Source organism: Pelophylax lessonae, assembly GCF_965119305.1.
Source record: "Pelophylax lessonae genome assembly, chromosome: 2".
In the NCBI taxonomy this organism is placed as follows: Eukaryota; Metazoa; Chordata; class Amphibia; order Anura; family Ranidae; genus Pelophylax; species Pelophylax lessonae.
Window position 1 is genome coordinate 400,059,657 of NC_138769.1, and position 24,289 is coordinate 400,083,945.

A 24,289-nucleotide genomic window follows, 5' to 3' on the forward strand; every position below is an offset into this window, starting at 1 on the left:
GGTCCATAAGTGGTTAAGGAGGCAAGTCCTCTTGGTCCAGAACTGGTTAAACATATATTGTTTATATTTTAAACAATAACAGAAACCCAGTGGTGATCAAATACAGCGAAAGAATCTTCTATTTGTGTGGGGGGAAAGATTATATAAATTTCATTTGTGTACAGTGTTGCATGACTGCGCAATCGTCAGTTAACGTAGCACTGTGCCAAATAGCATTGCAAAAATTGGCCTGGTCATGGGGGGGCTGGGATGTAAACCTTCAGGAGCTCTGAATTATTTTAGGACTATAATGTCAACAAGTGATTGCTCTCAAAATCCAGCCAAAGCACGGTATTTGAACTAATGTAAGGCTTCCAGCTGAGAAGCATGTTATGAAAACAAACATGTACTGTGTACTGTGTTCTCTATAGAGTTTGTCCACCGCTCTGCTGCGTCACCGCGCACGACCTTCACCTCGTTAACAGCGAAGACATTTTCTAGAAGCCCGTAGAGCCGCAACCTAGCAGCGTCATTGTGCGCCAGGACGTTCATGGGGGCGTGGTGCCAGTGACGCGCCAGAAGTGATAAAAGCTCGAGTCGCTCTGTCTGACGCAATCACTTTGACATAGTCGGTGTTGAAGGACATTTGGAGTACCGTATTAGTACAGCAATGCCTAGAGGAAGCCGAAGCCGTACCTCTCGGATGGCCCCGCCAGCCAGGTATGTGTTGTAGTATGCTTCTTTCCCTCGGACACTTTGTTATAGGTCAGTGGGAAGAATAAGCCGGTGTCACGTGTGACAGAAAACATGGCTCCTTCACCAGGTCTTTCTATGACTGCTGTGTGTGGTATGAGCATGGAGGATGAGAGGGCAGAGCCAGCTTGTATGTGCAGTAATAAGATGTTATAACTCACATGCTCTCATCGTCTGTAGACACTTGTCAGTTCCTGGAATTGACCTTTGGCTTCAAGCATTATGTAATGCCTGATCTACTCTCTTTAATAGTGGAGCTAAACCTTTAGTAGTAAAAATAGGCACAAAAGATCCGCTATGTTCTTCAGCAATAAAACAAATGTACCTGCTTGTTCGCAGTTATTTTGAACGAGCGCTGAGCTGTGCATGCACAGCTCCATTTACGTTCTTTGCATGGTCCCGGGACAGTGACTCCTGTGTGCATGCGTAGGAGTCACATCATCCCTGCCAATCAATCAAGAGGTTGGTGGCGCAGAGGTGAGTATTTTGTGGACTGTAGTTCCACTTTAAAGTAAACCCGCTGGAAAAAAATGACGTACTTACCTAAAAACGAAGCCCTCGCAGTTACCACAGGACGCCCAACACGTTCGGCCATCCTGCTTCCTGGATCGCGTCCTCCGGCCATCTGATTGGCTGGTGGCGCGATTACATCACTCCCGGGCATGCACGCGGGAGCCGCTGTTCACGGCCACTGGGCTCTGACGGAATGGCACGGGTGGCCGTTCTTTCAGAGTGCATGCGCCGATGACGTCATTGGCTACATGCACTGTAAATATCTCCTAAACTGTGCATGTTTAGGACATATAGCACCTATAGGTATCCTTAATATAGGCTTAACTATAGGTAAAAGTCTTTAAAGTGGGTTTACAACCACTTTAATGCATAACTTAGAGCGGAAGACACTGATGAGGAAGCACTGATTGGCAGCACTGGTGGGCACTAATTGGCAGCACTGTTGGGGCTGCACTGATGATCAGTGCCCTGATTATCCGTGGCAATGTTCCTTTAACACAAGCCAGTCATCAGCTCTTTCTTTCCTTACGCTGAAAAATCAGATAACTGCCTTGTGTTTACTTCCGTTATCAGCTATCATTGGGCACAGCTTATGTGGTAGAGGGCCCTCCGCGTGCCGAATGGGGCGCACGATCACGGGAAGAAGTCCATGTACGCACTTCCTGCAAAGTAAGCCTGCGCTGTAGCTGTCTTTCAGCTACAGCACAGACGGGAGCTGGTTAAAGCGGTAGTAAATTGCCGTTTTTTTTCTTCTCCTGCAATGCAAACTTATAATGTGCTAGTATGCATCACATACTAACACATTATGTTAAACTTACCTTAAAACATTGCCCCCCAGCATTGCACTGTCACCGCTGACAGGGCTTCCGTCTTCCTTGCAGGTTGGCTGGATCCGGTCCTTTGATTAGACAAACTGCAATGACATCACTTCCGCACGTGGGAGACGCTGTTCATGGCACAGGACTTAGTAGGAACGGCACGGGTATGCTGTTCCTTCAGAGCGCATGTGCCAGTGACGTCACCAGCGGCTTCGCAAGTAAACGTCTGCTAAACAGTGCACGTTTAGGAGATATTTACTGTACCTATAGGTAAGCCTTTTTATTGGCAAAAAAAAGGCTGAACCAGGGGAATTTACTCTCACTTTTAAGAAACAGCGAGCAGACAATCTTTATTGCAGAAGAGACCTGAACAGTCTCTTTTGCAATGAAATGCCCCTACCTGCTCACTGACTTTTCTGGCGCTGTAATCAATGCTGGGCTGGTCTCTGAGTGCCAGGAAGACTAGCCCCTGCACAGTCATTCCCCGCTGGCCAATGAAGAGGCCCAAAGACCAGAAGATACGATAGAGGGACCATTGTACAGGTAAGGGTTCACTCTTTAACTCTACATTAGGGCGGTTGTAAAGCAAGGACATTTTTTTTACCTTCATGCTTTCCCTGCATTATGGAAAAAAAATGGCCTGGTTGTAGTATCGCCCCCCCCCCCCCCCCCGAACCCCCAAAATACTTTCCTGGGTCCTTACTCGATCCAGGTTTGTGCCAATTAGTAGCAGCCCTCTCCTCGCTCTGTGGATTCACAGGACAGAGGCAGCAGCGGGAGCCATTGAAGTGGTTATAGATCTAAATTTTTCTATCTACTGTATAATCACATCAGTGCAAGTGTGGCCAAATCTATTATAGCCAAAATCTTTATAGTTTTGGATAGAGTGGAGAAAGTTTGGAACCCTTATCAGGACTATTTGTTAGAGAGATTCCCCCCAAGTTCCATTCTGGGGTACTGGACAGTAAGTGAAGGAAAATCTGCAACAGAGAAACAGACAACAATACAAAGGTGAAAGGTTTTAACCTACCCAACTTAGTGATATTAAAGTCTTTTTTTTTTTTCATTAAAATAACAAACATGTTGTACTTACCACCTCTGTGCAGTTGGTTTTGCACATAGCAGCCCAGATCCTCCTCTTCTCAAGACCCCATGGCAAGCCGCTTGCTATGGGGGAACCCGAGCTGAGCAGCTCCGTGTATCTATTCAGACACGGAGCTGCCAGTTACAAGATAGTTTTGTTACCCTTTTGGCACCCACAAGCCGTCTCGCATGGCAAAGGTGTTCTCTTATTCCTCCTATTTTGACAAGTTTGTCTATAAAGATTCGGTGTGGCCAAAACATCCCTTTGTGGTTCCTAAACGCTTTGTGGTGAGTTACCTCTTTTAAGAGTCACTCCTCAAGAAGTGGACTGTCCCACCAGTGGTGGACTCTCCTGTCTCCAGGTTGAACAAGGCAACCAAGATTCCAGTAGAGGAATCCCCGGCCTTTTAAGGATCCAGCTGACCGAAAAGCGGAGTCTGTGGCTCGCAATACATTTACTTTTGCTGGTTCAGGGCTAAGCTGGTCCTGGGCATTGCCCTGGTGTCGCAAACACTAACTGAGTGGGCTAAACATTTGCGCCAAGTCCTGGGGGGGAGCAGATTCCCCCAGCCTTTGTTCATCTGGTGGACCAGTTGGTCCAGGGGTTGCAATTTGTGTCTGCGATGCCTCTCTCTCCCTTGATTTCTAAGCTGCTTCAGCAGTGGTGCTTAGGCGTGTGTTGTGGCTTAATTGTTGGTCTGCGAACCCGACTTCTAAAAAAGCTCTGACTGATTTTCCTTTTCAAGGTGATCGCCTGTTTACAGCTACTCTGGATGACATCATTAGGGGTCTCAAGGGGAGGGGGGAGTACCTTTCTTCCACAGTCAGAAGGGAAAAGAACCTAGTCGCTGACACGGCCTTCTTTCTCGACACACAAAACCTTTTTTCTATCTACATCAAGGATGCTTACTTGCACATTCCAATATGTGCCCGACACCAGCGTTTCCTCTGTTTTGCTGTGGGAGAGGAGCACTATCAGTTCATGGAAATAATCTTTGGTCTCGCCTTCTTAAAAGTGTTGCTGCGTCAGAGGGGATTGCGGTACTGGGCTACCTGGACGACCTCTTTTTGCTAGCGGAGTCCTCTTCTGCCTTGATGGACGATGTGGAGACCCTGAAGGCATTCAGTTGGCTTCTAAACCACCAGAAGTATGCCCTGCTTCCCTCCATAAAATTAGATTATCTGAGTCTGACTCTGGATTCAGCTCTAGCCAGAGTGTTCTTTCTACAAACTCCAGAAGTTGCATGCTATGATTCATCTATTGCTGTCCAGCAGGTGGTCCTCCCTCCAGACTTCCATGCAGGTGCTGGGCATGATGGTGTCTACCTTCGAGGCGGTTCCGTTTGCACAGTTCCATATAAGTTCCCTCCAAAGGGAGATCCTGGTGAAATGGGACAAGTGTCCAAAGTCTCTGATTCAGCCGAGCCGGGAAACCAGGGCGTTCCCTGGTCTGATGGCTTTGCTCTCTGGCTCTTCGGCTGGGCAAATCTTTTCTCTTTGTATTGGACAGTGGTCACTATGGATGCCAGTCTGTCTGGGTGGTGGGTGTCCTGGGACTGAGCTCCGCTCAGGGTTGTTGAACACTGGAGGAATCCAGACTACCGATCAATGTCTTGGAACTTCAGGCGATCAGGCTGTGCCTGGTTGGCTGGATGAATTTGGTCCGGGGACTCCTGGTAAGGATCCAGTTGGACAATGCCACGGCGTTGGCTTATGTCAATCACCAGGGCGAAACAAAAAGTGCAGTGGCTCTGGAAGTAGCCGGCATTCTCTGGTGGGCAGAACGCTCCGCTGTACACATTCTAGGAGTGGAAAATTGGCAGGCCGATTATCTCAGTTAGCAGGCGTTGGACCTCAACAGAAAGGTACAGAGGTTTTGTGGCAAGGTCATGGGATCCTCTGGCGGACCCCACAGATGCTGTGGTAGCCAGTATTGTCCGATCTACTCCTTCCCTCCTATCAAACTACTTCTGCGGCTTCTGCGCAGGATCGAGGCTGAAGGGATTATGGCGGGACCCGGACTGGACTCGCCAGTCTTGGTACGCTGACCTGGTGCGATTTGGTCGCCGATGTCCCTTGGAGACTGCCTCTCAGGGAGGACCTGCTGTCCCAAGGGCTGGTCTTCCATCTGGCTTTATAGCCTCTGGATTTGACGACCTGGCTGTTGAAAGCCAGGTGCTAATGGATAGAGGTTTGCCTGGGTCCCACATTGCTGAAGGCGAGGAAGTCTACCTCTAGAAAGATTTACCATTGTACGTGGAAAGCATACATTTCGTGGTCTGAGTCAATAGGTGTTCACCCTCTTTCTTTTTTGGTGGCCCGGATTTTAACCTACAAGGACGGCAGAAGTTGGCTTTGAGTACCATCAAGGGCCAGGTGTCTGCCTTGGCGGTCTTCTTTCAGTGACCCTTAGCCACACAATCATTGGTGCATACTTTTATTCAAAGGGTTCGACACCTGAATTCGCCGGTGCGGTCTCCTCTACCGCCGTGGGATTTGAAATTCGTGCTCTGTTCTCCAAAAGTCTCCCTTTGAAAATATTTGGGAGATACTCCTGCTTACGCTGTTTCAGAAGGTAGCTTTTTTTGGTGGCCGTCACCTCTGCTCGCAGGGTGTCGGAACTGGCAGTGTTATCTTGTCATACCCCCTATCTGGTGGTCCACAAAGATAAGGTGGCTCTGACTTCCATTTGAATGAAAACATTGTATTTCCGCCTTTGTATCCCAGGGACACAGACCCCAGGGAACTTGCGTTGCATGCCCTGGATGTGGTTTGGGCAATCGGGTGTATCTGGCAGTCACTACGTTTTTTCAGAGGCCAGACTCGCTGTTTTTGGTCATGGACGGGCCAAGAAAAGGGCTGTCCGCCTCTTCTGCCACCATTTTTAGATGGATCAGGCAGGCGATGACTATCAAGGGTCAGGTTCCTCCTTTCCCTGTAATGGTGCACTCTACTTGGGCGCTTAGTGCTTCTTGGGCCTTCCGTCATCAGGGGTCAGTGGCGCATGTTTGTAAGGCGGCCACTTGGTCGTCGGTGCACACTTTTTCACTATTTTTTTACAAAGTGGATGTGTCCGTATCTGCGGATGCTTCCTGTGCCTGCAAGGTTTTGCAGGCTGCTGTTTTAGAGGGTCTGTTCCCTCTTTGGGGGGTATATTGTTTAGGTTGGGCTCCAGTTTTTTTGTTGAGCTCCTGCTACCAGGTTGGCTCTTGTATTTAGCCTTGGTATTTTTATGTTTTGCCAACCCTAATGTTTGGCACTGCTTGGGAACATCCCTATGGTTCTGAATATGGAGCACTGTGTCCGTCAATGAACGAAAGAGAAAATAGGATTTTTTTACTTAACGGTGAAATCAATTTCTCTGAGTTCATTGATGAACACAGCACCCACCCCTCTATGTGGTTTTGATATTTCTGACACTGCTACTACTGTTACTAAACTGAAGGCCTATAGCAGAGAGGGGGATGTATACCAGCTAGGACTGCCCATAGGCGTAGCTAAGTCTTTTTCTGCCTAGTGTTTTACTCCTGTAGGGGGCATTTTAACCCTATGGTTCTGAATATGTAGCACTGTTTCCATCAATGACCTTAAGAGAAATGGATTTTACAGTAAGCACAAAAATCCTATTTCTCTTTTAAATTACAGGGTTACATAGTCAGGTTGAAAAAAGACAAAAGTCCATCCCGTTCAACCATAAAAAACCCATATACACAATTTTATACCTGTTGTTGATCCAGAGTAACCCAGGCAATTCTAATAAAAATATTATTTGCATTGGAACTCAGTGTTTACATGGATGGATCCAGTGTTATTTGGATGGATGGAACTGTATGATGTAATGTAGTTGCAATAGAAAGAAATGATGATCCTCAGAGCAGTGTGCCAAACAAGTAGTTCAATTACTTTGATTAAAGCATTATTAATACCCATAAAAGTAATTTGAGCGTTTTTTTTTTTCATGTACGTTTGTTTAACAATATTAAGCTTTAATTTCTGTATAGATGTATTACAAACAGTTTTTTCAGTCCTGTGTGACTTTTATTAAATAAGCAAATCTGCTTACCGTACATTTCATTTTGTCATGTGACTGCAGAGCTTGAATTGATGACTCATGAACTGTGACATACAATTATATGCAAAGTTCATTATTTGTAACAAGTCTGGTTTTGCTTTGCAGCCGAGCACCCGTAATGAGGTCAGCACCACCTCCAGCAGCACGCCCACCTGTTGCTGCTGCCGCCCCTGCCCCATCCGCTCTTGGACCTGTAGCAGCCCCTAGACAACCCGGTCTTATGGCACAAATGGCTACTACAGCTGCTGGAGTTGCAGTTGGTTCTGCAGTGGGACACACTCTAGGACATGCTATTACTGGTGGATTTGGTGGTGGCGGTAATTCAGAGCCTGCAAGGGAAGATATTACCTACCAGGTAAGGGCTGTGATATTTATTTTAATATTGTGCAAACATGGGATTTTTGTTTTTTCCTTTGTCTTTGTTTTGTGCCCATTCACACTACCGCGACTGGTCAGCCTGACAAGTCGCGGTCCATGCAGTGCTACAGGAACCGTTCTAATAGGAGCGACTCAGAAAATAGTTCCTGTACTACTTCGGGGCATCATCGGAGCGACTTGCATTGACATTCATTATATGAAGTTCGTGCAAGGCGCAGTGCACGCGACTTCACAGGTCGCCCCCGAAGTCATGCCGCGGTGGTGTGAACCGGCACTTGGGGAAGATTTTCTGTAATTTCACGAGACTGATGGGTGAGGAAGGCAAGTAAAATTATTTTCTCTATCGCTCATTGACAGACGTAGTCTTCTTGATTCTCAAGAGCTGGGTTATGTTGTCTCCGCAGGAGTAGGACTAGGCAGAAAGAAAAAACGTTCTGGCTCCACCTTAGGGGCAGTCCCTGAGGGTATATCCTCCCTCTCTCTGCTACAGGGAATCAGTTTTTTTCTGTCTAGTCAGGAGTAAGGACCTAAGTTCCTTGCTGGGATCTTTTGGTCCTGGCAAGACTTTTTTTCTTTAAGAAAAAGACATTTTTTTAGGTAGTTTTTCTCCAGTATTTTTTCCTGTGAGATCTTCAAGCAAAATGCCGGACTGGGCGACACTTGTGGTCACCCCAGCCGGCCTACGAGCGCGCGCAGACCATGGCATTGCGCTTGGTCGGCCGCGACACATTCAAGTAAGTATGCGGGGCCGGGTGACGGGCTGGATGTTGAGATCCAGTGGTCACCCCGGTTTCTGCCTACGAGCGCGTGCAGACCAGAGCTCCGCGCTGGGTCGGCCGCGACGGAGTCCCAGTGGAGGGACTGACCTTGCGAGTTAAAAGTCTCGCTTGGACGCCAGGAACCAGAGAGTCGAGGCGTCCGGAGTGGTCCACAAACCCCCACCCCGGTGGAGAGGGTATTGTGAAGAGAGGGTGCCTGTCGGTTCGGTATGGTGAGTAAACGTTCCCTTTTTTCCTCGTTATGAGGCAGTATGTATTATGGGCCCCTCCATATATGGTCAGTATATATCTGATACTTACAAGTCCCCCTTGTAATACAGCATGTGTTTGTGGGAAGTGGACTTGGTTTAAGAGCTAACACTCTACCCAGCAGACTGTAACTTTACAGCAGACATAGGAGGTATTATCCTACCTTATTTGTAGTGTATCTCCTGTAGATCCATATATCGCCTCTTAGCAGAGATGCAGGTGGATGTGCTGGGAAAAGGATTTCGGCGGTCCGCCGCCATTTTGCTGTAGACCTAGTGCATGTATGTCCTCGGGTCACGCCGGCCGCCATGTTTTTGGAGTCTTATGTCTCCTCTATGGGGGCGGCCATGTTTTGTGAGCCCAGCTACCTCGTGGAGAGCTGGGAACGCCGGAAGGCGTACACAGGGGGCGGAGCCACGTCTTTCTACCCAGGAAAAAGCAAACAGCTCCTTCCAGTCTGTAAAGACAGACGCTGACTGCAGTTGGTTGGAAGCTGCACTGCATCGGTTGGTGAGCCTTGGGGGTCCCTCTCTCTCTCTCTGTGGGATCGAGAAGCAGGTACTCTGAGGGGCGCTATTGCGCTAGGGGGAGACACACAAAAAAAAAAAAGTTTTTTTGTTTTGCTGGCAAAAGTGTCCTGAATTAACATGGACCCTGCCACTCATGTATCTCCTCCGGATCCCCTCGAGGGGTCTGCGGGATCCTCCAGCACCCCATTGACAATTGAATCATTGTCAGCTATTATGGAAACTTTTGTGTCCCGGGTGGAAGTGGCTTGTCAGGGACAGGGCGCGAGAAAGCGACCCCCGCCTAACCCCATATTATCTGAAACCTCGGATTCAGACTCTGAGCCCATTTCTGCAGTTGCAGGTACTTCATCTGGGATTGGTGTCTCGGGTCCTGTCTCTTCAGACAGTGAGGAGGATGTTTCGGCATCCGCCATAGCCCGAGAGGAAGCGTTGGTAAACGTACTCATTGTATCTGTTCAAGAGACCTTAAGGTTACAGGGTATTCCATCAGAAATAGCTGAAATTGAAATCCCTTTTGGGACTAAAAAACGCATCAAAGTGGCGAAGGTTTTTCCATTGCCCAAATGTTTTGGCAATCCAATCGAAGAAGAATGGCGTCTGCCAAAACGCACGTTTACTATTTCTAAACGCATTGACAGGCGTTATCCGTTTGAGGAAACCCTCATTAAGAAATGGACAGAACCACCTGTGGTGGATTCACCAATTGCTAGATTGAATAAAGCCACGGTTATTCCTTTAGAAGACGCTCCGTCTTTTAAAGATCCAGTGGATCGCAAGATAGAAGCTATGTCTCGCACCATGTTTTCCTTGATTGCATCAGCTTTCAGACCTATAATAGCTATTGGTCTGGTTTCGCAGGCTGTAACTGAATGGACCAAGTGGTTACGCCGGGACTTAGAAGAGGTCCCTCAGGCGGTATCAGATTTGTTGGAACAAATGATACAGGGGTTACAGTTTGTGTGTGATGCGGCGTTAGACGCCACTCCATTATTGGCGCGAGCATCAGTCTCAGCAGTGGTTCTCAGGCGTACACTGTGGCTAAAAGGTTGGTTAGCCGACCAAGGTTCCAAAAAAGCATTGGCTAATATCCCCTTTTCAGGAGAGCGTCTATTTGGAGCCAACTTAGATGAGATCATTAAGGATCTCACGGGTGGAAAGAGCACCTTTTTACCTCAAAATTTTAAAGGTAGAGGAACTCGTCAAAGACGAGGGCCTTCTTTTTCTGCTCACAAGAGGTTTTTTCGTCCCGCAGGTGAAAAAACTAAGTCCTCCAAAGCTCCTGCAGGAGGCGTCAGGGGTCGTTGGTCGGGCAAGCAAAAGCCCGCCCCCTCCAGACCTGAAGATAAACCGTCCAAAGCCTGAAGGTGCGCCCCCACCCATAACTGGGGTGGGGGGATGTCTTCGCCGGTTCCCGGATCCATGGCTTTCCAGAATCCCGGACAAATGGGTTTGCGAAGTCATAAGGTCAGGGTACAAGATCGAGTTTCGATCTCTCCCACCGGCGCGATTCTTCCCTTCCAATATCCGACTATCCTCAGATCGTTTAGAAGATCTGCGGAGAGCAGTCACAGATTTACTACAACAAGGAGTGGTAGTCCACGTTCCTTGGACAGAACGGTTTCAAGGGTTTTATTCAAACCTATTTACAATACCCAGGAAAGAGGGCAAAGTGCGTCCAATTCTGGACTTAAGAGCACTCAATTCTTTTGTCAACATAAGAAGATTCAGAATGGAGTCCTTTCGCACAGTAGCAGCCTTCCTGCATCCAGGGGATGTCCTAGCGTCCATAGACATCAAGGACGCCTATCTTCACATTCCCATTTTCGCAGGACATCAGCGGTTTCTACGCTTTTCCGTAGAAGAGAACCACTATCAGTTTGTGGCGTTACCTTTCGGTCTCGCCACGGCTCCGCGGGTCTTCACAAAGGTGTTGGCCCCAATGTTGGCACTTCTGCGCCAAAGAGGCATATCGATCCTTGGTTACCTAGACGATCTTCTGCTTCATGCAGAGTCTCCTCAGACCTTGCTACAAAACATAGAAATTACTATGATTTCTTTACAGGAATTCGGGTGGCTGGTGAACCAGCAAAAGTCATTTCTGGTTCCCACCCAGAGGCTCGAATATCTGGGTCTAATTTTAGACACAGTCAGGACAAGAGTTTTTCTTCCAGTAGGGAAACTCCGAAAGATTCAATCAGCAGTCCAGTTGTTACTGTCCAACAGCTGGTCTTCCCTTCGGACTTGCATGAGGGTTCTGGGGTTGATGGTGGCTTAGTTCGAAGCAGTCCCATTTGCCCAGTCCCATACCCGAATTCTTCAGCAAGAGATTCTTCTCAGATGGAATCGGAATCCGGAATCCCTGGACAATCAGATCCGATTGAGCAAACAGACCAGAGAGTCTCTGGTCTGGTGGCTTCGGTCTCCGATGCTCAGCCAGGGAAAGTCATTTCTGCCAATATATTGGACGATAGTGACCACGGATGCCAGTCTATCCGGATGGGGAGGAATTCTCGGTCAATTATCTGTCCAGGGACTTTGGTCCCTGGAAGAATCCAGGTTACCGATAAATGTATTGGAACTGAGAGCGATCAGACTTTGTCTGATTCACTGGACCGAGCAGCTCCAGGGCAGCCCGGTTCGGATCCAGTCGGACAATGCCAAGGCCGTGGCTTATGTCAATCACCAGGGGGGCACCAAGAGTGCCCGAGCGGCCGAAGAAGTGGCTTGCATTCTTCGCTGGCCGGAACGATTTGTTCCAGCAATCTCTGCGGTGTTCATTCCGGGGGTGGAGAATTGGCAGGCAGATTATCTCAGCCGTCAGACTCTGGATCAGGGTGAATGGTCCCTCCATCCAGACGTTTTCCACCAGTTGTGCCTACGGTGGGGCACCCCGGATGTGGATCTGTTGGCATCACGATTCAACAGGAAAGTTCAGAGATTCGTGGCTTGCTCCCGCGATCCTCTAGCAGAAACCGCAGACGCACTGATCGCCCCGTGGGGGCAATACCAGCTAATATATGCCTTCCCTCCTCTCGCGTTACTGCCAAGACTTCTTCGCAGGATAGAGGAGGAAGGAATTCCAGTAATTCTGGTAGCTCCGGACTGGCCTCGTCGAGCTTGGTACGCCGACGTGGTCAGACTGGTGGCGGATGTCCCGTGGAGACTTCCTCTCAGGGAGGACCTACTGTCTCAGGGATTGATCTTCCATCCTGCTTTACGATCGCTGGCTTTAACGGCCTGGCTATTGAGACCCAGGTGCTGAAGGACAAAGGTTTGTCAGCTTCAGTTATTCCTACTCTAGTTGAAGCAAGGAAAGCGACTTCCAGAAAGATTTATCATCGCACATGGAAGTCCTACATTGCATGGTATGAACCGTTGGGGTTCCGTCCTCGGTCTTATTCGATTAGTCGAATATTAGCTTTTCTGCAACAAGGGGTTGAGCAGAAACTGGCCTTGAGTACTATCAAGGGTCAGGTCTCAGCGTTAGCTATCTTCTTTCAGAAGCCTTTAGCTACTCATTCCTTGGTGCGGAATTTCATCCAGGGGGTGCGACATCTGGCTCTGCCAGTGCACGCGCCGTTACCCCCCTGGGATCTTAATTTAGTGTTGTCGGTTCTTCAGAAACCTCCCTTTGAAGATATTAGGGAGATTCCTCTACCCACGTTGTCCCAGAAGGTGGCCTTCTTGGTGGCTATTACTTCTGCACGCAGGGTGTCAGAACTGGCCGCATTATCTTGTTGTTCACCATATCTGGTGGTTCAGAGATAAGGTGGTTCTTCGTCCGAATCCATCCTTCCTACCAAAAGTGGTTTCAGAATTTCATCTGAATGAAGAAATTGTATTACCTTCCCTGTGTCCTAAGCCCAGTCATCCTCGGGAGTTTGCTTTACACTCCTTGGATGTGGTCCGGGCAATCAGGGTATACTTGAAAACGACAGACTCGTTTCGCAAGACGGATTCACTTTTTGTGATCTCAGATGGACCCAAAAAGGGGTTGCCTGCATCTGCCGCGACCATTTCCAGATGGATCAGACAGACGGTAGTACAGGCTTATTCTATTAAGGGTCGGGAGCCCCCGTTCCCTGTTAAGGCGCACTCCACTCGGGCACTTAGTGCGTCATGGGCCTTTCGCCATCAGGCGTCAGTGGTCCAGGTGTGCAAGGCGGCTACCTGGTCGTCGGTGCATACCTTTACTAAACATTATAAAGTTGATGTAATGGCATCGTCTGATGCCTCGTTTGGCCGCAAGGTTTTGCAGGCCGCAATTTGAGGAGACCAGTGGTCTACCTCGAGGGTTTTTTCCGTTGGAAAATTTTTCTTTAGTCTCATTCTTTGTTTATAATGAGCCTTTAAAACTTCTAGTTTGGCACCGGTTGGGCCTTCTAGATTGGATTTGATTTTGTCAATCCCACCCCTCATTTGTGGCACTGCTTCTGGATGTCCCAGCTCTTGAGAATCAAGAAGACTACGTCTGTCAATGAGCGATAGAGAAAAATGGATTTTTGTAAGATCTTACCGTAAAATCCTTTTCTCTTAAGCTCATTGACAGACGTAGTACCCGCCCCTCTATCATTGAGTTGGGTTGGGTTAAATTCTCTGTACTGCTTTAAAACAGAACTGATTCCCTGTAGCAGAGAGAGGGAGGATATACCCTCAGGGACTGCCCCTAAGGTGGAGCCAGAACGTTTTGTCTTTCTGCCTAGTCCTACTCCTGCGGAGACAACATAACCCAGCTCTTGAGAATCAAGAAGACTACGTCTGTCAATGAGCTTAAGAGAAAAGGATTTTACGGTAAGATCTTACAAAAATCCATTTTTTTTCAAAGTATAGACATAGTATTAAATTGTCAGAGAACCTAAAAACTCAAAACACATTTGACTGAGGTTGGGCTTTAACCCTTTCGCTGCCAAGTCCGTGCGCACCTGACAGTGGTGAGTTTCACACACAATCTGGTGGCTGCAGCCAGGCAGACTCCTACCTTTCAGGTGGATGCATTTTGGGGGCTGCGCTGCTGCCCAATTCTCTCCACACAACCCCGGTACAGGCAGACCCCCTCCCCCCGAAGGGAGAAGTGCGCTCAACCTCTGCGTCCTTGACTAACATAACCAGACTTTTTGTCCCCTATGTGATGGCAAAAAAAGTTACACCCAAGCACATAAAATACCCCCCCCCCCCCTTCCCCGGCGAACAAATTTGAGGCCCCACCATATACATATACGAAAGATTTAATTTATAGGGTTTGGGTTAAATGAAGGGTTACAGTGTAACTAAAGGCAAGACTTTTATTTTTCATCTTGGATAGTGTAAGGGACAGTTATAAGCCCTGCCAGTTTTTTTTATTTGCCATCTGTGTCCCATTTGGGAGTTTTACCTTCACTTCCTGTCCCATAGCCAAAACAGGAAGTGCAAAGAAATCCCTCCACAGTGAGGGAATCCCCAGGTCACCAGAACTAGTGTCCCCATTGAAAGATTACCTCTCTAATACTTTCCTAGAAACAACCCAAACTTTAGGATTTTTTTTTTTACTTTTAATGATAATGGTAAACAGGACAAATTGAGGGGGGCACAAACAGCAATAAAAACCTAATGGGGGTTCTGATCCCTCTCCACTCTATCCAAAACTAAAAAAAAAAGATGTAAGGTTAGGGATCAGTGGTTAGAAGCCACAAGGTATGCATATTAGTAAAATTATAGCAGTTGTAAACTAGCACATTATGAAGGACTTACCTGGAAACAAAGCCCTCTATTAGCACGCTGTTGCTGCTGACAGGGCTTCCATCTTCAGCTTGTCTTCCTTCCGGGTTTGTGGGCTCTGACCGCTTAAATGGCTCTGAAGGAATGGCCATTTCTTCATAGTGCATACGCTGGTGGCGTCACTGGCTGCCAAACAAGTGAATATCTTTTAAACAGTGCAAGTTTAGGAGATGTTAATTTTCCTACAGGTAAGCTTTATTATTACCTGTAGGTAAAAGTTACAAAGCAGAGTTTACTCTTTAATACTAATATCTAGGTAATAGATGCATACTGACTCTAAATTTGTCCCTTGGCATCTCTAGACAACACTGACCTCCAGAGGAACATGAAAGGGTTGATCAGCATGTGGGGGGAATTTATGAATCAAGCTGCAATCTTATTGGTAAATCCGGACATCCCTCCTTGCTCTTGTTTTTGCATTACATTGTCTTGCTGCAAAACTGATAAACCATTTACTATAGTTTCCTTGAAAAAGATTTCATTGGGGAAAATTGATAAAACCTACACCGTTAAAACACTGCCTACATTTCTGTCAGGCTAATGAAACTTGGTGTATAATATACCTGTCTGCCTGTTTGATGGCACTTTAAAAGAGAAGTATGGAATTAAAAAGAAAAAAAAATCCTACTCACCTAGGTCAATGCTGCATCTGTCCCCTGCCGCATCTAAGACCGAGAACCGAGTGATCAGATCTCGATCTTCATTGAGCAGAGTGGTGTCTGTCAGTTACCAGCTCTGTGTTTTGCCCCTCTAGCACTCGGATCACCAGGCTGTGGGGGGAGGGTGGGAGCAGTTGGCTCACTAAGAAGCTGAGCTAGCTGCTGGTCAGGCATCTGGGTGGCTCCCAACATTTACGCTGGGATCCCTGCAGAGCCTAGACTGGCTGAGTGACCTTGACCAACATCGAACTTTAGCCTGCTGTTGGCTGAATAAGGGTCACAGGAGTGCAGAACTAAGTGAACTCCTGTGATCTACAAGAGAAGTCGGACCAAAAGAGCTTTGGGCATACTACTTTGGTGCAGTAAGCGCTCATGTACACAGGTTTAGTTGTTGAATCCTGTCTTTTTGTATGCAAACATAGTGCTGCTCAAGCACATGCATTTGAATGCTCCATAGGGTTACCTGCCTCCAAAGGTTTACAATGCAAGTCAAGTGCAGCCTCAGAACTGTCGTTCAGGATTGTCAGGGTCCATTAGCACCTGACCTGAACGACTTTCATGTGTTTTTATTTGAGAATTTTTGAGGGTTTTTGGAGCTATTATTTTTTGTCTTATGTAATATTCTAGTTTTCTGAGATACTGAAATTTTGGGTTTTCACTAGCTGTAAGCCATAATCATCAAAAATAAAACAAAAGAAATGCTTGAAATATATGACTCTGTAAAGCATCTATATCAAATATTTGAGTTTCACTTTTTTTATTGAATTACTGAAATCAATAACTTTTTGATGATATTCTAATTTTGAGTTGCATCTGTATGTGTTTAATCTGTTTGAGCGGTTTCTCTGGAGTTCAGATGTAAACTATATTAAGAAAAACTGGCTTATGTCATGTTTAATGCACTGACACTTGATAAAAGTACTAATGCAGCTGTTGTCTCGAATGAGCACTAATATCTTTTTTTTTTTTTTTCCTCCTTGTACAATGCTAGGAACCTGCAGCTCCACAGTCATCTTATCAACAACAGCAAACTCAGTACACACCGTGCCAGTATGAGATGAAACAGTTCTTGGAGTGTGCTCAGAATCAATCTGACCTGAAGCTCTGTGAGGGCTTCAGCGAGGTACTCAAACAGTGTCGATTCGCAAACGGTATGTTCCCTACTTTTCTTGCAGGTTTTAATTGAAAGTTGTAATTTTGATATCAGACTCTTGTAATCTCCTGCACAGCAGCATTTAGTCTGGGAGAGGGAGAGACAATTCTTGCTTAAAGAGATAATGTTTATAGGAGGTAAGAGCAGGGGGTGGGGGCAACCTCATAAGTATGGTGGTGGTCAGCAGGCTGTGATCAGTTAAGTGACTAAGCAACATTGCTTGACTACCATTGAGGAAAAGTTCCCTCCCTGCCTGTCTATCACAAAATTGACAAAAAGTAATCCAAACCTTTTGGACTTTTTAAACTGTTCATATAGCTTTAATACTTTCTTTGCTATCGGCAAAAAGGCTTGTTAGCCTCAGGCGGTAATTACACACATAGAGTAGTCAGGAGTTTGTGTATATTTAAGCCATTTTTCGGCTTTCTGGTGAATTTTCCGCCCAATCAGTTTCACAAGCACAGGAAAGTACCTGTGTATCCTAGGCATGACAGGTGTCACTTGGAAGAGCGGAGCATTGACTGAACTTGGTAATGAGATTTATTGTGTCATTTCATGGTTCAAATCTTCATAGGGGTCCATGGGTGGCATTGGGGATCTAATGGACTTCTAAAAGCTCCTAAGGAGGACCTATCGGCAGCAGGCTATTGTCCTCTTATGTGATAGCAATAAAGTTAAAAAAAAAAAAAAATTAAAGATCACCTATAAAGACCTTAAAAGGGTCCGCTATGAACAATGTTGGGTATTGAATTTGTTACTGTTTTATTGGCATGCACAGTTTTAAAGCTCCAGGTAAAAACTTTTTTTTATAGTTACGTTGGTACGTTAGACCAATGTAAGTTCGCATATGCCATACCTGAGGGATCATTGTGGAAGTAGAGAATCAATGTTGTAGCCTGTGCTACTACAGCAATTGCCATTGACTTCTGTTTTCCATACTTTTTTGCCATTGTCAATGTTACATGTTACAACTTACATGTTTGCCATTGCCCAGCTGCATTGTGAGCACAGGGGGTTACTTGCTCATCATGGTTAGTAAGTGTGGTGTCCAGACTGCAAGGGCTTTAGCAGTATTTTGTTTTGAATGACAAAAAAGGATACTTTCCTGAATGTAGAATATGGCACAAACAAAAAGTTGGCAAAGAAAGTGGTACTAACGAGGAAGAGCTGGAAGAAAGTTTTAAAACGAATTAGGTTTATTGGCAACAGGTCAGTAACATGATTGGGTATAAAAAGGCATCTTAAAGAGCCAGAGTGTCTCTGAAGTAAAGATGGGCGAGGTTAACCAATCTGAAAAGCTGCGTCTTATAAATTGCCAAACAATTTCAGAATAATATTTCTCAATGTAAAATTGCAAAGACTTTAAATATATCAGGAGAATCTGTGTGCGAGAGTTCCAGGCCAAAATGCAATATTGGATGCCTGTGATCTTCTGGCCCTCAGACATCACTGCGTCAAGAACAGGCATGATTCTCTGCATGGTATTTGGAATATTTGGTATCTGCAGTGGACAGAGGAAGTATTCGTCTGCCCACTGCATGGGCTCAGGAATACTTCCAGAAATCACTGTCTTATGAGACTTTTTAAATCATTGCATTCTGTTTTTATGTAGATTTTACACACCGTCCTAACTTTTTTGGAATTGGGGTTGTAATTAAGACTGGGTTATTCACCTACCTTCAGGCAGTTGGATGTTGGCAAAAAGGCCACAACAACATCCCCCTATGAAAACCACCTGCTCCCGAGGGAAGCCCACTTCTGTAGAAGTTTTTCTCTGTATGGATGATTTTTTTTCCAAGGTGATTCCTTCGGGTGACTCCCCCGATGTGGACCTTTTTGGCCTCTTGTGCTCAACAGAAAGGTGCAAGAGGTTGGTAGCAAGGTCTCCGGATCCTCTGCTCGACTCCACAGACGCTCTGGTAGCTCCTTGGGGCCACTATCGTCTGATGTACGCGTTTCCTCCGGTAACTCTTCTGCCAGGACTCCTGTGAAGAATCAAGGCAGAAGGGATTCTAGTCATCCTAATGGCTCTGAACTGGCCTAGCAGGTCCTGGTATGCAGACCTAATACGGCTGCTTGCCAATGTCCCTTGGAGACTCCCTCTCAGAGAAGATCTGTTAGCTCAAGGACCGATCTTCCATCCTGCTTTACATTCGCTGGCTTTAACGGCTTGGCTGTTAAAAGCCAAGTGCTGAAGGATAAATGGGTTTTTGCATTGGTGATTCCTACGCTTTTAAAAGCTAGAATATCTACCTGGAAGATTTACCCTTTGAGTCTGGAGGGCGTACAATGCTTAGTGTGAGTCTCGGGGGGACTCCCCCCCCCCCCCCCCCCCCTTTTCGGTGTCAAGTTTTGGAGTTTCTTCAAAGAGGTGTAGATCAGCGTTTGGCCTTGGGTACCATCAAAGGCCAGATTTCAGCCCTGGCGATTTTCTGTCAGCGCCGTTGGTCACAAATTCCTTGGTTCACACCTTTGTTCTGGGGGTCTGCCACCTGGCTTCCTCGGTGAAGTCTCAATTTGGTGTGGTCGGTTCTTCAGAAACCACCTTTTGAAAATATTTGAGAGGTTTCTCTGCTTACTCAGCCACCAAGAAGGCTACCTTCTATGACAATTACTTCTGCACGCAGGGTGTCATAGTTGGCTGCGTTATCTAGTCGTTCACCCTCTCTGGTGGTTCAGAGACAAAGTGGTGCTTCATCCCTGCCAGTCATTCCTTCCTCTAAAGTCGTCTCTGGTTTCCATTTAAATGAAGACATCGTGTTGCCTTCCTTGTGTCCTAAGCATCCTAAAGAGATTGCCTTACATTCCTTGGATGTTCGGGCAATCAAGGTGTACCTGGCGGTGAATGAGTCGTTCCAAAAATCGAATTCTCTGTTTGTCCGTAAGGGGCTGGCCGCGTCTACTGCGACCATGTTTAGATGGATCAGGCAGATGGTGGTGCAGGCCTATTCCATTAAGGGTCAGGATCCTCCTTTCCCTGTTAACGCAAATTCTACAAGGGTGCTTACTGTCTCTTGGACCTTCCTTCAGGCGTCGGTAGTGCAGGTTTGCAAGGCGGCCACCTGGTCGTCCGTGCACACTTTCACAAAATTTTATAAGGTGGCTGTGTTGGCATCCCCGGATGCTTCATTTGGCTGCAGGGTTTTGCAGGCCGCTGTTGGAGAGGATTAGTCCTCTTTGAGGGTGTTTTTTGTTTTTGTCAGGTGAGCTCCAGTTCCTGATTGAGCTCCTGTTTTACCTGGTTGGCTATGTTTAGCCTTTGGGAAGTGTTTCTTGCTGTGTTCTTCCCAACCCGTATGTTGACACTGCTTTGGAACGTCCCAAGGGTCAAGAAGATCTGGAGCTGTGTCCGTCAGTGAACGATGGAGAACTGGATTTGTCTTACCGTAAAATCCTTTTCTCTGATGTTCATTGACAGACACAGCACCCGCCCCTCTATTGAATTGGGTTTTATGTTCATCTGACGCTGCTTGCTACAAAACTGAAGACCTATAACAGGAAGTGGGAGTATACCCCCCGGGACTGCCCTATAGGCGTAGTCAAACTTATTTCAGCCTAGTGTCCTACTCCTGTAGGGGGCAGCATAAACCGAAGGGTCAAATAGATCTGGAGCTGTGTCCGTCATTGAACATCAGAGAAAAGGATTTTACGTTAAGATAAAAATCCAGTTATTTCTGCTACTAACTTGAGTATAGAACAAAAATAATGTAGCACTGTGATTATAGCAAAACATTTTTTTCCAATAATCATATACAATTACTGTAGCTGACTTTTAATATTAGGACACTTACCTGTCCAGGGATACCGCGATTTTGGCACCCCAGCCAATTTGTGGATCGGCTCTCAGGTGCTGCCATTTGTGGTAAGGGAAACCAGCAGTGAACCCTTTCAGCTTCACAGCCGGTTTCCTACTGCACATAAAGCAGGCTGCTCTTTCTAACTGGCCCGGTGGTGGAGGAAGGAAGAGACACAGGTACCCGTACCCCCACCCCCCCTCCTCCCTGAAGGTGCCAAATGTGGGTGGAACTCCGCTTTAATGATGCTACTTCAGTTTCCTATTAGCAGGCTGGAGAGGTTACAGGAAGCTGTTGAACTAAACCGGTACAATTGGTGTCTAATGCCTAGCTGTGGAGAGGTGATGCTCACAAAAGTGGCTAAACAGTTCAAGTAGAACTAAATGCAAAACCTTTTTTTCATTTTGGATAAAGTGAGGGAGGGTTATAATACCTGTCAGGTTTTTTTTTTTTTTTTTTTTCTTGCCTTATGTGTTTCATACAGTGATTTCTGTTCACATCCTGTCCCATAGCCAAAACTGGAACTGAGAGGAAGTCTTTCCAAAGTGAATGAATCCCAGGGCGTCACCAGAACTAGTGTCCCCATTGGAAGATTTTCCTCTATTGCTGTTCTGGGGACAACCCAAAATTTAGATATGTTCACTTTCAATGATGATGGGTAAACAGGACAAATAGAGGGGGGGAATCTCCTTAATAGGGGCACAGACCACAATAAAATCTGATTGGTGTTCTAATCCTTCTCCACTCTTATCTGATACTAAAAAAAAATTTTTGCCTTTAGTTACACTTTTGTGTATAGGTTTCCCTAGAGTTCCATGCTGCAGAAAACATAATGCACAGTGCGATTCCATGTTTAATTTTCTTATATAATTAATGATACAGATAACGTTTCTGCTTTTTTTTTTTTCCTGATTGATTCTGTTGCAGATTTTGTGTTCATGAGTAATATCGTACCAGTGGCTTAAAGTATTAATGGTTTTAAAATTTTTTACCAATCATCCCTTTGATCCTCTTTATGTAGACACCATAAAACAATGTTTTTCAACGTTAAAGGGTTAATGACAATTTTGCAAGACTTAAAAATGCCTGCTTTATTAAAAAAGGTCACGGTAATGAGTGCACGTCAAAGTGATGTGCTAGTTTAAAAATTATAAATATTGCAATTGTTTTCATTTTACATTTACCTTTTTTTTGTTTTTCTGTAGGGTTACCATGAGTGTTTGCTTCAACATAACATCATATTCCTGGGTTGAATGTGCTTCGCTTGCAGATCTTTAGAAACCATCATGAAAGAACTGATGATTATTTTTTAGAGGATTTACTTTTCTAGTATTATGTTGGTAACTTCTGTTAATCTGTCATTAGCCTTTCTAAAAAAATAAATAAAATAAAGGTGAGAAAGAAATGTCGACTTGTGAACAAGCAACTTAATTCACCTAATAGATTTGTAAACTATGTCCAGTTCTCGCCATAAGAGTATGTTTAGTCTGTCAAATTTTTTATTTATATAAATGATTTACAAATCTGTAATATTTTTGTTGGCTTGTTATTTATAGAGAAGGTTTTTATTTGGAGGGATTCCTGAAAAGTAGCACATATTAACATTGTATGACAAAGCATTTTCAAAAATGATTAAAAGGATGCCTTTTAAGTTGGAGAAATACAGTAGACTGCCATTACTGACCTCTTTTTAGAAGATTTCCCCACAGGCTGAGGTCCGAGCCACAAGCTGAAACATGCATGCTTGTCATGTCTGTTTCCATTGCAATAGGACATCACACTGTCATCAAACAACGGAGGCACATACCAGTATGCTGAGCTAGGGGAGCTGCAACACTAGACTGTACTGTACAAGAAAACCATATTTAAATGTTCTCCAGCTGCTTCCCTGCTCCACTCTGCAGGGGGAGATCACTTCTGAGACAAATTAGCATTGATGAAGCTTTATTAATTGTCTGTGTCACTGACACAGTGAGAAACCACCCTGGACTGGAGGAGGGAAAAAGCAGCTGCATGTGGGAAGAAAACTCGGATCCAGAATGGCCTTTAGGGAAGAGGGGAGGAGAGGGAGAGCAGCTGCATCTGTGTGAAGAAAGAAAGATTTAGAACAGCCTGAATGGGAGGAGGGGGAGAGGAGCCGAAGCACTGCTGAAATCTGGGGAGCATGCAGACTGACAGGAGCCAATGTCCCTTATATCCAGGAGGAGGAAGGGGTGGATCCTGATATTATGGTCGGGATGGCGCTGCATGAGAGACCTTAGCTCCTCCCACACCTATTTTCTTTGATTTCACAAGAAAGAATGCACATTCTGAGGGCAAAAAAGTAGTTTCGCTTTCGTTCATTGACAGACACAGCTCCTGATTCTTTCTAACCATTGGGTTATACTGCCCCCTACAGGAGTAGACACTAGGCAAGAAAAAACTTGACTACGCCTATGGGCAGTCCCGGGGGTATACATCCACTCTCAGCTTTAGGCACTGTTTTTTTTTTTTTCTGCCTAGTCAGGAGTAAGGACCTAGTTCCTTGCTGGGATCTCTGGTCCTGGCGATTTATTTTCTTAAATGGATTTTTACCTATCTTTTGTTATTTTGTTCCTGTGAGAATCTACAATAAATTGCCAGACTGGGGGAAGGACTAAATAATCTAGATCCAGCGGGTCCCCCCTGTCTGGCCAGCGAGCACGTGCAGACTGCAGCTTCGTGCTAGGTCGGCCGCGACATAACCCCACTGGACGGGGGCTGGCCTGTGAGCTAAACGTCTCACAAGGACGCATACAATCCAGGGGTTTCATAAGCATGCACACATGTCCAGCGCTATATTTGATGTGAAGAAGTAGACCTTCCTGCTTAGCATCAAGAGATTCCTAGACTCCATGATACCCTGGCTCAGAGTTTGAGCTTCAATCATCAAGCTGTCAAAGGCAGCTTGAAGTTTGATGGCAAAACACATTCCTTGGAAACAGATAATCTGGATCCAGTAGATTCCTCAGAGCAACTGTCTGGTGTCCCTTTTAGGTTGGCGTACCACATCTGCCTGGAACGAGGAACACCGGAATGTTTTTCATTCAGAACATGTGAGACAAATGAGGGAAGGAGGTACTTGGGACCACTGCCCCTGAGCCAAAATCATCTAGCCTTTAATTTGCCTCAGGGATACGGTAGTCAATCTCTGATTGTCTTTATATTTGATAGTCATTTCTTTGCATGTGTGCGCTATTCTCTGTAAATATGCATGTTGCTTGGTTCATAGCTGCACCAGCTTTAGAAATGCATGTTCAGGGTGTGCCCCCCCAGCTCTTTTAGTCAACCGCTGAAGTTGAGACACCTCCAGTGGTAGAAATCCTCTCACAGGTTTAGATGCTGCTGACAGATGCAGTCTGCCTGCCACTGTGTATACCTGGAATACTCATGCCTGATGTTTTGCCAAGGATGCCAATCTTTATTTTGCCACTGCACAACTCTGGATTCACCTGAAAATTTAAATATGCCACCCTTATGGCATTGTCTGCTTTGATCCAGATTGTATCAAACAGCCCATAACTTCTGGTTGTTACCTTGGGAAACAAGACGCCAAAGAGAATCAAGCCCCTTGATATCAAGGGTGTCTAGGTCTCTTCCCCAGAACAATTAACTGTCTGGAGGTTTCTTTTCATGGGGATTCTTTACAGGAAGAAGACTTTCTTGCGGGAGAGCCAGACCCCTGAGCTTCAGCAAAAGGAAAATCACCTGACCAAAGACTGAGTCAACTTGTCCCTTTTAAGAACAAAGGCCTGGG

General features: G+C 45.9%; 1 protein-coding gene across 1 annotated transcript; it reads left to right on the plus strand.

Annotated features, from left to right (window-relative positions):
- Positions 1-551: 551 nt before the first annotated feature.
- Positions 552-21,893, plus strand: CHCHD2 (coiled-coil-helix-coiled-coil-helix domain containing 2). Its single transcript, XM_082248378.1, has 4 exons — positions 552-699; positions 7,324-7,573; positions 16,559-16,718; positions 21,720-21,893. Exons 1-4 carry the CDS (start codon positions 650-652, stop codon positions 21,728-21,730), a joined length of 471 nt encoding a protein of 156 aa, XP_082104504.1. The 5' UTR covers positions 552-649; the 3' UTR covers positions 21,731-21,893.
- Positions 21,894-24,289: the final 2,396 nt, after the last annotated feature.